Source organism: Daucus carota, chromosome 8, assembly GCF_001625215.2.
Source record: "Daucus carota subsp. sativus chromosome 8, DH1 v3.0, whole genome shotgun sequence".
Taxonomy (NCBI): Eukaryota; Viridiplantae; Streptophyta; class Magnoliopsida; order Apiales; family Apiaceae; genus Daucus; species Daucus carota.
In genome coordinates, this window is record NC_030388.2 from 16644516 (window position 1) to 16660052 (window position 15537).

General features: G+C 34.0%; 1 protein-coding gene across 1 annotated transcript; it reads right to left on the reverse strand.

Annotated features, from left to right (window-relative positions):
* Nucleotides 1-984: 984 nt before the first annotated feature.
* Nucleotides 985-14559, reverse strand: LOC108199600 (splicing factor U2af large subunit B). Its single transcript, XM_017367497.2, has 18 exons — nt 14315-14559; nt 12869-13041; nt 12470-12571; nt 10813-10874; nt 10121-10191; nt 9981-10025; nt 9845-9904; nt 8791-8851; nt 8591-8703; nt 4949-5064; nt 3803-3901; nt 3594-3669; nt 3242-3330; nt 2362-2428; nt 2183-2281; nt 1927-2008; nt 1374-1441; nt 985-1277 (listed from the first exon to the last, which is right to left on the reverse strand). The coding sequence occupies exons 1-18, from the start codon at nt 14414-14416 to the stop codon at nt 1140-1142; spliced, it is 1623 nt and encodes a 540-aa protein (XP_017222986.1). The 5' UTR covers nt 14417-14559; the 3' UTR covers nt 985-1139.
* Between the last annotated feature and the right edge of the window lie 978 nt (nt 14560-15537).

Genomic DNA, 15537 nt, shown 5'->3' on the forward strand with positions numbered 1-15537 from the left:
ACTACTTTTGAAGCTACAATGCTCAACTTTTGAAGCTACAATGCTCAACTTGAGATACTTGATGTAGCTTTAACTCATATTAAGTATTTAGTGAGTTAATTTCAGACCCAAATTTGGTGTAGCTGCAATCTGTAAATATTACCAACATCTCATCTCCCCAGAAAACATCATGTATCACCATTCCAGAGTAGCAAAAATGCTGGACTTAATGATCCAATGGCTTCATCAACTTGGTTCAAATCATTTGAGGAAGGAGATGTTGTGATGGTGAATCCACCAAGGGAAAGTCTACCTGCAGGAACCTACAATAAACTTAATTCGTTTGCTTAAGAAGATTAGCGGAAATGCGTATATAGTTGGTCTCTCAAGTCTCATCCATTTCCAAAAGTTTCACCATCAAAGACCTTTACGAGTACTTGTTAAAAAGTGTTTAAAAGATGGAGGGACTGATGTAGAGCCCGTTGAAGTGACTTATTTGATAAACTTGGGAGTTTAAAATATTTGAATAACTTTATTTTATTAATAACTTATGAATTATTTAAATTTTAAAATATAACAATATAAAAAGTTTTCTGGCAAAAAAAATATATAACAGTATAATAATAAAACTAAAATTAATTTATAATTAACTTTTGATTTATGGAAAGATTTTATCAAAAAACAGTTCAAAAAAATCAAATCACGGAAAGTACTTCAAACTAACATCTGATTTTAAGTCAGTTTTCAACTTATTTCTGCCTTTAAACCAATTTTTATATTACTACACAAACAAACATTTTTCAGTTTAAAGTTAGAATGGACTTAAACCCAGCAACACCAGACATGTTGCTTGGAAATTGAACAAATTCTTTACTTGACCTGGCACCCACCCCAGATAACTATTATTTGCTCATTTTTCTCAAATTAATGTGGTTCTCAGAAAAATCCTACTCACCAAATATATCCCTACATGCTTTAATTCATCAGAAATATAAAGGTAAAAACTATCAGCAAGTGATCTTAAATATTGATTTATTATATATTAAAATACAACCAAGAGCAACATTACACTGTCATAACTTGTTGCTCGTTACGAAAATGTTATTTGTAACAGCTCCCAGTCAGTGTTAGATACTATACTATGGGAAAGATACCAGTTCCTAAGCCCCATAATCTCCGTTATAAAATTTGTCTTCAGGATAATAGACAGCGATGACACTGTTACCCCCGAATTTCCGCCCACTAAGAGCTTCCCTTGCATTTGAACATCCTGTGGTATCAGCATACTCCAAGAACACCTGCAAAAATCATGACACGCTTAATAACTCAATTAAGTCCCTTCATCAACATACACCTACTAGTCAGAAATCTGAACAAAGAATAAATCAACATACCTTCCCAAGACCTTCAATCGGTTCTCCACTTGGGCTTGGACGTGGAATCACGATATTTACCAGATCTCCTGCAATACACATATATAAATACTATAACGGCAATGAAGATTGTCAAATACAACTGCTCTGATAGTACTTAAAAAAGTCAAATTTGCTATAATACATTACAAGGGTAACCCACATCTAGTTTAAACACATGCCGATTCATCAAATATCTATGATTTCAACTAATGTATATAAACCACACGTAACATTAGGAAAATATCTTTCTGACCCCAAGAAAATATAGTGGAATGTAATAGCAGTGATTACAAAAAATGAAAACGATATGACTGCATAAAATTTAAAGCAACTTAATTCTACTGTGAACTAATATCCTAAGATCCATTTCCAGGAAAAATGAGATATATATGTTTGATCCTTTCCGATCTTAACTCTTTTATACTTTGCCCTCAATTCACTGAGATGCCCTACCAAGATATGATACATAACTTGAAAATGTTAACTAGTTTAGATTCACAACATACACCTATATAAAGAAAAGTGTATATACCAAACTTCCCCCCTTCATCCTTCATGTCTTCTAGTATTTCTTCATATTCGCCGTCATCCATCAATTCATCGGCTGTTATCACCTTCATGCCACCCGAAACATAGGAAGTCAGAGCAAATGAAAGTAAAAAATTTTACACATGTATTCATATATATATATATATATATATATATAAGCATACACAAAAGGTAGTGTGTCTTTCTTTTTTCATTACTGATTAACAAAATAACAGTCCAAAGCTTAGAAGAAAAAATACCTCAGTTAAGCATAAGATTTTGGTTGGAGACGCAATATCTTCTTCTGGTCCTGTACCTACTCCAGGAAGATTTACTCCTCCAACCTGCAGCGCCATTTTCTGAAACCGAGATAAAAATTAGCCAAACACTTGCATGAGTGACGGGATAGGGTATATTATAAAAACACTTAGGATTATACCTGTATAGCAATATGCTGTTGTGCTTGAGCTAATATACTTTCTTGTTCAGATTTCACCTGCCCATTGCTGTAAACACCAACACAGCCGAGAGTCAGAATTTAGGTTTTAAGTTTGACAAATTGAATGTCAGTAAAGGCTGTCATGACTTGTGCAACACTTTTATCTTATTTAAGGCTCTTCCATTATTTCCTTCAGTTCTTTACTAGCTTTTATTGATTTTTTGCTACTCATAGATTCAGACTCGTTTTGGGACAATTCAGGTAAAAGGTTGCTTCATCCTCTCACATACGACATATCTCAGATAGCCTCCCAATCATGGCTTCAAATTTGATTTTATAAACTGAATCTGCTTGATATAATATATTTATCTCATTAAAATTTTTTTGATTATTCTTATAAATAACTTGACATTTATGAGAAGTTATCTTGTACCAGGTATTAGCAGCCAGCGCAAATACCTCAAAATGTGTTTAGTTTTCCTAGATGGCTAAAACTATTAGAAAATATATGCATATTGCATGTTGATTTGCCTGCCTAAATTTACTACCTGGTCTTAATTCCTTGTAATAATAGCTTTACATGATATTTTGATGCAAGCAAAATACTATACTCCCTCCGTTCCAGCAGGTTGTTTACGTTCACTGTTTGCACGCATTTTGAGGCTCCTATAAAGTATAGTTCCAAATCGTTTTTTTTAATTATTATTTTTTTGAATAAAAGTTTAAACGTCAAACTTTTATTCAGGGGAAAAAAATTAAAAGAAATATTATGGAACTACACTTTATAGGAGCCTCAAAATGCTGAGTCAAAAAGTAACGTAAAGAACTTGTTGGGACAGAGAATTTAGTTTCAAAAATGCCGTTCAGTTTTATTACCAACCTGATGGTAGCACGTCGAACAGTTAGGGTTTTATCACCCATTTTTAAGCCGTTTAAAGCAGCACATGCAACATCAGTTGCACCTTGATCCTGGTGCAAAGCACATATTAGTTAATCACAATCATTACTGAAAATTCAATAGCATTTTAAAACTACCAAATTCAAGAAATGATACAGCCAAATGCAAGGATACTGAAGTTTGGATTTTTCACTACATGGCCAGCTCAGCAGCATTAATAGCAGGAATAAATTATCCGAGTTACATATTTCCAGAGAAATTTAACAGCAGGGAAATAAATAAAAAAAAAACTAAAATTTCATTTTGGAAGCAAACAAGAGTTATTAGAGTTCACCTCATAGACACAGAAGCCATATCCTTTGGAGTTTCCAGTGTCACGATCCTTAACAAGGTCAAAACCACGCAAAGGCCTGCAAAATTTGAGGGTGTCTATCAAATCCACAATTACATTTTGTGTATAAGCTTTGACAGTGTCATACATGTCTTCAAGACCCTAAAGTTATATTTGGTCACAAACAATTTTCTAGATATCAGGTAGCATACCCAAACGACTCTAGTAATTCTCTTATCTGCACTTCAGTGAAGTAGTATGGCAACCCACCAACGAAAATACGATCTGGTCCTTCGGCTCCACCTAACCCACTATTGGAAGAAGTCAACATTAGTAATTTAGTACAACACACCAACAACTCATAGCCAATGTATAAATGTGATATATGTATCGTTTGAAAAACGTGCATATTCATTTACTTACTGGGTATAAAATACTAACAATCAATTCCCTTTTTGAGATATAAGAAATTTGGTTCCTGTCTGCATCCATCTCTGTCCGCTTTTGTTTAAATATATATTACTTGGCAAGTCTTGGATAAGAAGGTAGGTAGCATTTTCATTAGCAGACAGTTCTTTTCAGAACAAAGGATTTATCAGAATGTGACTAGTGTTTTTTCCCAAATGACAAGGAAATGGCTTGTTTTGGATCTTAATCATTCTTTCAGAAACAAAAAGAATTTTCTAATTTAAGGTCACTTTTCAGTAATTCTCAATAATACCGGACAATCTTGCACATTTGTCAGAAATACTATCGAAATATTGCAATATTTAATACGCACCAACTGAAGCAGATTGTAACAGGTTGAAATGAAGAGTATAATGATAAAAACAACACATTTATCTAAAACAAACTTAGTGAATAGCCTGCCGCAATGGACAAAGAATTACTTTAAAATAACATGCACAAGATAGAAAAGGAGAATTATATATAAACAGATTTATGTAGGCATATTGAAACCACTCATGTGCACATCAGTCACTTCCGGTTGTTTTTTATTACATTACCGCTACAAGTTCTCTAACATGCATATTAAACTTTTGAAGCAATAATCACCGGTTTTTATTTACATTGACTGTTTTTACTTTTTATATGGCAGGTACTTCTATTTTTTCGTTTGACTTTCTGCATTATGATGCTTGCATATGAAATCATTTTAAAATGAACCTAGCTAGTTTCTTATACGAGCTCTGCTAAGTTGAGCTAATACTTGGATGTGGGCCACTACTAACTAAACTCAGGATTCATGTCCCAGAAGCTGATGCAATTTTTTATAAAATGACATGCTAGTATTTACATTTCAGAATTGTGTAGGCAACTTAGCAATGAAGTAGTAGTGAAGGGGAATTAAAAAGTACCCAGGTGTAAGTCCAGCAGCAGCCAGGTTAAGGTGAGGATTTGGTTGGCTTGGACCAAGTGCTGCAGCCAATGAAGGGTTGTAATCGGTAGGCCGTCTAACACGGACAGAAACTCCCTGGAAATATCAAAAGAAAGAATGCATCAGTAACATAACATTCACTTGGGTAAATTTTACGAACAATGCAACAAGGTGATGTTAGGTGCTACGTCAACATGGAAAATGTGTAAGATAAAGACCTTAGTTTGGTCTCCTTATATTAATCAAGAACTTTTGACCCATTAATTTTGTTACACTGCAATATAGTTTCAAGCACTTTGCTTAATATTAGTAGCCAAGTCATGTTATTTAGTCGGACATATATAGTCTTTACTGATAAATGTAACAAAAATAAGAATTCTGTTCAGGTCTTGCAACTCTTAGTTCTCAATCCTTTAAGGCTCATGATTAACTATTCAACAGTATTAGAACATAACCAAGGTCTACATGTGAACATAGTAACCAAATACGCCCAATCTCAGCTTACTTTGTACTAATGCTTGCATACTCAAATATGGTATTCAAGCATACCAATGATCAATATCAGCAAATATACTCAGTTACGCATTAACCTGGCTAACCATGGACGGATAATTGCATACTGAAAAACAGTACAATATATAGCATACCAGTAATATATATTTCTGATACCAACATTTTATAAATCCATGCATCTTTACCGATTTTTACTCATGCCAGCAGTTCAAACTTCTAATTCATTTTTTTCATATTCAACACCTATCGGTTTTATTCTCTCAAACCTTGATTCTTCAACCAGATAAAGCCCCAAGTATTACATTTTATGTGATGTTAATGGAATCCGGTAGATTTTCTCAACTGCTAGTTTCTTCATAAACTTAAACAAAATGACCAACAAATAAAAAAAGAAGTCATAAACTAACAATTTTGAGACTTTAGTAATGTCATGTCCCGAAAAAATGAGAGATTTTAAGAATTTACAAAAAAAATAATCAAGATTGGACATGCATGAAATAAGAGATGATGCAACTGGTGCCATTAGGCTTCGAGATCGAACAGAATTTCAGAAAATTGCAAGTAAAAATTTAGTCTGAGACATTAGAGGTTATCATTTTTCAAAGATTTATTGCTGTTAGGGGTGAAAACAGATTGTGAAAATTTCTATTTACCATATAATAGAGTGAAAAACATATGTTAACTATATATTACACTAATGGATCTGCATGATGCTGCCAACACTGGAACAAGTCTTATATGGGGTGCAAACAAGTACATAAGCTGGAAGCAATTTGCTGAATCGTTTTTTGACAGATCCACTGGGACCAGGCAACACAATATTTTAGAGCAATATAGACTCTTAAAGCAGGCTAGGGATATAAGCAGCTATTAAAATAACTAAAATACTCTGCCTAGCCTAAGAATTTTTATTAGGTTTTTATACTTCCCTTTCCACTAAAAGTGTGAAGCAATAGAATTTGCAACACTAAGCCTTATAATTTAAGCGGCGCTTAAGGCTAAGCACAACAAATCTCAAAGGTTGTGCTTCGCTCCGAAAAACCCAGAGCATGTGGAAAAGCATCGCTGAAGCACACTTAGCAAAGAGCGTAAAAGGCCAGAAAAATGCACTTACCGTACCTGGAGTTTTTACTTTGAGGGAATGCACTGAGAACATATAATTTGTTTGGCCTGTAAAGACTAGATTGCTACTCATTTACTAAACTATCGAGGATTTAGAAGCGAAAGAGTAACTTGAAAATGTATCCATTTTCTAAAGGCTAGGAAGCACAATCTCTTCTAAATGCATGTCGTACACGTGTCTGACTTGGCTGAGTACGTGCCCAGCTCGCCAGCTTTTGACAAGGGAGCGACACGGCCATGGACTCGGCAGACCTTTAAAAAGGCCCAATACCCTGCATTTAAGGCCCGATAACATTCTTTTAACCTACTCTGAAATCTCACAGCCTTTCCGTCTATTTTCTCTGCATCTCTTTCACAGCGTCTCTCATCTCTTCTGCATCTCTTTTCTCTGATCTGCAAATAATGCTTCAAGGACTACCTTTACAAAAAGAGAGGGCTCATATTGAGAAATTCTCAATACCGCTCAAACAAACTCGGAATAAAAAAAGCCCGAGTATTGTGCAAGATGGATTTTTCTAGGATTAAAAATGCATCAGAAGGACTTATATTTAATTACCATTTATTGTGAAGACAGTTCTATTATATTATGAATGAAGTTTGACATATATAATCATATTTTATTATTATTGTAACTTTTTTGCCGAGTCCCGTATCCAGGACTCTTCGATATTTGGTGACTCCCTGCGTCCCGGAGTTCATGCTTCCTGGCTAAAGGTAGACAAAAAGTCACAATTCAAAGAAGCCGGCTCGGAGCAAGATATGAGTGGTCATAGCAAATCTAGTTTTCTGTTTGGTCTTAAAGCTTCAAGTCCTCTTGCCAAAGTCCTTCGCCTAGCCCATGGAGAAAAAAAAAAAGCCACCTATGGGATACATTTATGAGGCGCAAAGAGGCCAGAGCAGCTTCCTCGACAACAATGAGGAAAACTACAAAGAATATAACTTGCAACTCCACCTAACATTGCCTGTTGTAGCTTAGTACCTTAATCCTGAGGTCTATTGTTCAAATCAAGATCTTAAGGAATACGCCAAGGTAGTAAGGGTTCTGTACAGATGCATTTGTGCAAAATAATATCAGTAGCAGTTGTAAATGTTTGGCACTGCTCAAGGGACTCAGGCTCATAAGTAAGAAAGGAGAGCCAATTATTATGTTGCCGTTGTGATGAGAGTTTTATGCAAGTAGCAAACATAGTGATTTAAAGCATATGAAAACTAATGGGTTAACTGACAAGATTTGATACTATAGCACCATAAGTTTAGTGAGTTTGGAGGCCAAGAGTGTTGAATCAACTCTAACCAAATGTAAGAAGAGCAAATCACCAGATTCATGTCCAGGCGATTCAAATGGGAGATTATTATCCCTTGAGAAGAAATGGGAGTCTGACAACAATGATAGGAGGATGTACCACTACAACCCTGCAACTGCTTAAGTTACTAAAGGAGCTTCACTCAATTCAAGGAGGTCCATACTTCGTCAAGTGTTTTTGGACATTTAGTTGCTCGAGTATTAAGTTTTGTACACCAAAAGGGACATTAATGTAAAGTATTCAAGTGGACAAAAGTAGTGCTGCACCGTCGTCATAAAAATTATAGATTTATAATGGACCAAAAGGGTGTGATGTACAACTAAACAATTATAATTAGTAACAATAAAAACATATTGAATTATCTATAGGTTCTGTCTATTTTTGGTTATGTATTTACTAGGTTGTAGACAATTTGAAGAAATTTTTCTGCTCATAAAAGCACATCATAGGAGTCCTGGTGAGCCTTATATCAACATCGTGATGACCAAATCAACATCACCAAGTTATATGTTCACACATAACATATGCAGCAAACCTTATAAGTTCAATAAACTTGATGAAATATGAAGCCAAGACATTAGTGATTAAAAAATATTCTTAAAATGTTCAATTGAAAGGGATACAAGGTTGGAGAATGAAAACAGCAATATCAGCATGTGCTCAAGAGTCATAATTTAGCATACCTCGAACATTATTCCATCCAAGGCCATTGCATTACTTGCTTCTTCAACTGTTCTCATCTCCACAAATGCAAATTTCTTTTCATGATTAATGTACACATTCACAACGGCATCACCTATACCAAATTTCATATCAAATGAGTCAAACTCAGTAAACCATATAATTAACGAAGAACTTTAGGAGTTCTTATTATTAATCTTGCCTGGGCCTGCAGAATTTCCTCCAATCGCTGTCATGATATGGCTAAAAAAGGTTGCAATTGTCTGCACCAGATATAGAAAGAAATGGTCAATTATATAAGGACATAAAGCCTAAATGCTAGCATACATCAGATAGATAGTTAAAAATGTATAATTGCAGGAGGACATAAAGTGTTCCTATTACATATCAGGAAAAACTCATTAAATAACAAAGATCTTAAATCAAGTAGTCTACATATCAGCTGCCACATAAGATAATATACTAATATATTATGTAACTAATTGGTTATTTGAGTAATATAAGAAAGCCAAAAGTCTGGCTAAAACTTCTTTTTGCAGTCTTCTTAGCTTCTTTATTAGAACCAACATTAATTGGTTAAACAGTGGAACTATCTTTGGCTCCCTTTATTTACTTTCAAGTTTGCCACCCAACCCAAGACATTGATGTCAGAGCTGTCTGATAACATACAGTACAATATATACTGCTACAATACAACTAATAATTATATATTCCTTTGGATGCATTAATCAGGCGCTCGATTATTACACCTGCCAAGATGTAATAATTTTCAGATACAAAATTGTTGATCTAATCCAGTAATATGCTGGTTACAAATGCATATATTCCTACAATAATTTAAACCAAAATTAACCATAGAGCCCTAATATCTCGCATAACAATGCGAAGTTGTAAACTATGCTCGAGCAGAAAATCTATCTAAATTCATATACTGATAAGGATAAAACAGTCAAATCTGCTTAAAAATTTTCATTTACATAACATAAGATAGGGACCATGGCCTAATAGGCTAGCTGAAAATTCTGAAATAGAAATGAGAACAAAGATATTAGAAGAAGAAAGCTATGGACTACCGTCCTTATATAAAGCATGGGCATTACTATGTTAAATAAAGAATATTATAAAAACAATAATTCCTCAAATTTACTGTTGCAGCAAGACATTACTGCCAAATTTGGTCGAAAGGCAACAAAAGAAGGGTGAACTGATAACTAGAGAAGCTTAGAAAGCAGTTGTCTCAAATAATTGTTTACAACCTGCTCGTTAGCCAACGGAGGAAGACCACCAACATAAACTCGTCGCGCATGCCTTGTAGCCTATAGAAAAAAAGAGTGTTAACTGCACATTAACATGTAGAAACCTAATGAAATTCCACACTACATGAACATATACCTGCTGAGTCATGGCTTGTGCTGGCATCATGGGAACAGCTCCCATCTGATTAAGCAGTTAAAATACGTATTCAGTTAGACTACCGTTCAAAAATAAGATATTTTAATGAATTTGTAATACATGATACTTCTTAGCTTAACCTGTGCCGTTCCAAAAGGAAACATATTCTGGAACATTCCAGGCATTGCTTGAGGAGCTTCTGGCTGTTGGCCTGCATTGCAAAGTAAAATATAAATACAAAAAGAAGTACTGTGCAGCTAAAAGAACATAACTTGCTGCAAGCACACATGAAAAATTATCACCCTGTGAGTGAAGAAATCCCTATTGCCAAAATAAACAAAAAATAATATTTCAACGAAAACAACATACAACCTAATCCATACCTATAAATTTTTAACTGAGATACTAAAATAAGAAATAAGTTCCACCTCGGGTGCTGGGGAAAAAATTGCGGGTCTACCATATAACAACGGGATGCCAGTTGAAGGAGAACAAGATCCAGCTAATCGAGCATTGGTTCCCCATTGAAATTAATATCTACGGAAGTAACGTCCAGGGAAGCACAGTAGGACATGTAACCCAACATTGCCTTCTTTACGCAAATGATAAACAAAAAAACAAAGAAACAACCACACACAGCAGACAACAACACAACAATTGTTCTCAGTTCAGATTATAATAAGAGTTGTATAAACAAAATGTACATGCACCATAATGACCAGAAACAAGACATCAAGGAAAATTAAAATGAGGGAATATTTGCAATGGAAGAATCATTTCTGCATGAAGAAATGCATATTTAGGAAAGTATAAGAGATAGCTAGATGCTGACCTGGTGCACCAGGCAAGGTGGTGGCAACCGTAGGTGCCATGTCAAAACCACTTGTCCGCTTGCTGTAGAAATTATAATTCATAATACAACAATATTATTATCAGAACGCACTAGCACTGCACCCATTTTACCAGTAGAGTTAATCAATGTAATTATTACATGAAGTAATGAGCACTCATGGAGAATACAACGGAAAATCCATGTTACAGTCTACGCTAAATCAAAAGCTTCTGTAGTCCTATGTAATCTGATAACAAAAGGTAAAACTAAGTTCTTAAACGTAAAAAGCGCAAAGAAGTTTAATGAAGCTTCAGAGCTTAGGCACAAGTGTCTGCTTTGTGCTTCATCAAGCCACTATCGGAAAAATCAATAAATTTTTATTCAATATGATAAAATGAACATAAATCAAAAGCAAACAAGATTTTTTAAGAGAAAGTTCGAGTAGTTTGTAATCAACAAATACACAACTTGTTTTCATTAAAAGAAGCTCTAATACTAATGACATTGAATTGTGTTCATTCTTCATATATCATCTTCTTGTATAATTCTCAAAATCCTCATCGCAGTTATGTTCTAAGATTTGTTGATTAAATATTTAAGCTAAAACTAAATATCAAGTCAAGTCGCTTATTAAAAGTAAAAGGGATGTTTTAAAAGTAATTGTGTTTAGAAAAGTAAGTCCCGTCCCCAGCACAAATGCAGCAAAAAGTGTTTGGGCTTCTGCTTTTTAGCAGTTACTTGACCCTTCTACAAAGTCGCAGGGATTTCCCAAGTGAATCAGAAACCCTGCACTTTTTTGTGCTTTAAGCTTGAGCTAGGGATTGAGCACTATATTTACAGCTTTGCACGAAAACCTAAACAACAAAAGCAGATAGCAACTGCTTTCATGTTCTGTGACTGGGTATGGTGAGAAGAGATTTAAAGGTCATAAGCACTTCCCTTTTTTCGAACTGATACATTTTCGAACTGAAAAAATGCGGACTTTACATTTTAAGCAACTTTTTCCGACTCCCAAGCAGCAATTAGTTAAAAGAAACATGGAACAGATATAAGGTCTTCACATATATGATAATTAATAACAAAAACCAAGTTAACCCTTGTGACAGAAATAAGACCACCCAAACCATAAACAGAGGGTTTCTTATAAAATTTAGGGATAAAGAGGACCACTTTCCAGTTTCAATAAAATTGATCTGAATTTACCACCGTATTGCATCAGTACATTACTGAGAAGGCCCCACAAATACAATGACTTTCAAGAAGATAAAGATATTTAGGTTATATCATGTGTCGTCACAATATTAAGGCAATTTGCATCTATTTGCATTATATTTATAATATTCAAATTAAGTTTAACATCATTTAAATTCATTTCCAATCACACTGGGCAGTGATAGCAAGGTAATGCTTATAGATGTTTTTAGGTGGACTCATATACAACCAGCATTACTATTCACTGCTAGAAAAGACAGATAAGGCAATAGATTACTAAAACAAAAGACATGGAATAATTGACACATATAAAAAGCACCATCTCTCAAAATATATAGCATAAAACCTGTCTAAGCAAAGAAAATAACACAGTTCTTGGACCAGAAGATACTATCACGAGGAAAATGTCAGGAACAGAATGATACTTAAGAATACAAATAAAGACCTTTTTGAGCGAGATCTGGATTTGTCCCTAGATCTCTCCACTGATGGGGAACGTGATCTGTGTCTATGATGCCTTTCTTTATCTCGGTCATAATCATGGCGCCTGCAAAGTGAACTTTCAGACAGAATATATCCATAACAGAATGTGCATGCTCCAGTTATTAAATATAAGCTGCTGTTTCTATTTCAAGATTCATAACAAGCAAAAGAGAGAATCAAAAGGAAAAGTGTGTAAGCATTACTAGCAAAACTAAACATTTGTACATCATCATTTCTATTTTGGAATTCATAATAAAGAAAAAAAAAACAATAGGGTTACAATGTTTATATACAAAAGATAATTAACAAAGTGAGCTGGGTTCCCGAAGACAATAGCTAAATGGAAAGCTCCAACCACAACCTGCTGTAATCATGATTCCTGGAGCGACCACTATCCTCGTTTCTGCCCCTACCCCTGCCATCTCTGCCACTGCGATCATGGTAATCACTATGACGGCGATCCCTTCCTGAATCCCTATCTTGATCTCTTTCTCTAGTCCTCAACCTCTCACGTTCTGGCTCATTATATTTTTGCTGCCAAAATTATTTTAGAGTACAAACCATTTAGTCACTGCAAAAATAATCAAGTATATTGCACGGGAGGGGCGCAGCAAAAACAAAAGCAAGCAAGGTGAGAAGGAAGGTGATTAAAAAATGTGATGCAAGAGTAACACAAAAAGAAATGAATTGCGATATTTGTAATTTAAAATGCACCATAAGAAATTAGCAACCAAGTCTTTTAATTTCTTCAGTTTAAAAACCCACTGTGTTCTGTCTGTTTCTTTCTTCGTCTTTTTACAAATCCAGTAACTCATTATCTTACATGGTGGTAAAATTTTGAAATGTAAATATAAACCTAAAATCACATTAATAACTTCACCATGCAGCACAGCTAGAGACATGCTGAAATTTTTACTGAACGAGTACAATACAGGCAGTGACGGATCTAGGGGGTCCGTCAGGGTCCATGGCCACCCTAAGTTACAAGATAAAGCAATTAGTATGCTTATTATACTATTGATTTATGTAGCCCTGGTTACAGAGTCATCTTTTTTGCTTGAGGTTTAGTTCAGTCCTTTCCTGATTCTGTATCCAAGTTACTTTCATGTTTTAAAAAGTTTCAAGTTAATTTGATTTGTCTCATGGTTCTCTGTAGTTTTTCTTCTAAATTTTTCTACATAATCTTCTTAGACCATTTATTAAACACGTCTAATTATCACTCAATATTTTTAATAGTAGTAACATAGTAGTATGAGTTAAATTCAGAAATAATTGGCTTACTTATTTTGTAGATTAAAATTTTAATTATTTCTTAGATTTCAAATTATCATACAAAGCAGACAAACCCCGACCCCCCACCCCTCTTAATAAAAATGAATAATCAGTCACTGACCCGATAATTACTAAATTAGTTTATATGTAAAGGTAGTAACATGGCTCAGCAGCTTTCAAGCCATACCCTCCAGATGCTTACGCAATCAAGTCGCAAACAATGGCTTGTACAAGATTTCGAAATCCGAACAATTCTTCTATTAGGTACACGGCTTTTTATCTACTATGATGCTTCAAAAATTCAGCCAAAAATTATTCGTTTAATTATTAGCAAAAAAGACTTCAAAATCGTTTTCACAATAATAAAGAACAAACAAAAAACACATATATAAACAAAATTATCAACTTTTTAGCACAAAATAAATAAATACAAATTCAGCTCAAAGATTCAAACTTTATACAAATTTTCGTATCACAATACTCAACTATACATAAAAAACAAATATATGTACATAATTAAACGAAAAAATGGAACCTTTTGATGATGCGAAGATCGATCTTCGAAAACATCGTACGGCGAAGAACCACCTTGATCCGCATCGCCATCCGCATTGTATCGATTATCGTGACGAGACATCTCTCAAATTACACACACAGTTTCAAAAATATATTATGTGTATATGCCCTAATTCATCCAACAAGAAGAACAAGCATGAATTTTGGGAATGGAGCCCTAGAAACTCACAGCAATTATTTTGTGAGGATTTAATAGTTGGGCCTGGGGTGTTTTTATTTGTGGGCTTTAAAGGTTGTGGAGTAGCTTTTTGGATCGCCGGAGGACTTATATTTTGTTTGTGGATCTGGTGGGCTTTCTTTCTTTATCGATAAAATTTACTGATCAAACTCATCACTAAGTCCATAGATATCAACTTCTTCGATGATCTCGACGAGTTCTCAAGTGTCTCATTAAACTCATTCGTTTACTGCTATCAAACTCATCACTGTTATTAAAAAGAGTAACGGAATTATAAACGGAATGACAGATGGCAGAAGGGTTTGACATGTGGCAGACCACATAATTTGAAGATTGTATAAAAATAAATAAACAGCGTTATTCCTTTCTCCCACAATATGCAATCTTTTTATTAGATTAATTTTTGGATATAATTATCTAAATAAATACATGGAAATAAATTTTAAGATATAATAATTAACTAAACATCCAAGATTAACTTTTATGTTTTTTATTTGATTATAATTATTTGACTTAATTGCATTTGGCACCCCTTTGGTTTCAGCATATTACACATTGCACCTAATAATTTTGGAATAAACACTTTGCAGCCCTTTACTTTTAACCCGTAGACACTTTGCACCTTTTCCGTTATCTTCTGCCGTTACTATTAACTTTTGCAGGGGCATTTTGGGAAATTTTATTATATTTAATTAAAATCAGACCTTTATTTAAATTTTCTGACCATCTAAACGATATTTTTCGGAAAAACTTAAAGAACGAAAGTTGTAGAAAATAAAAAGATCTTCTTAGAACTATAAGGTTCAAAATTATCGTAATTCTTTTTATAATCATTTTAAAAAAAATTCAAAAATTAGCAATCTTGTAAAAATGAACAATCGTTTTTTAAATAATTATTTAAATTTTGAACCTTATTGTTCTAAAAAGATCTTTTTATTCTTTACAACTTTCGTTCTTTAAGTTTTTCCAAAAAATATCGTTTAGATGGTCATAAAATTTAAATA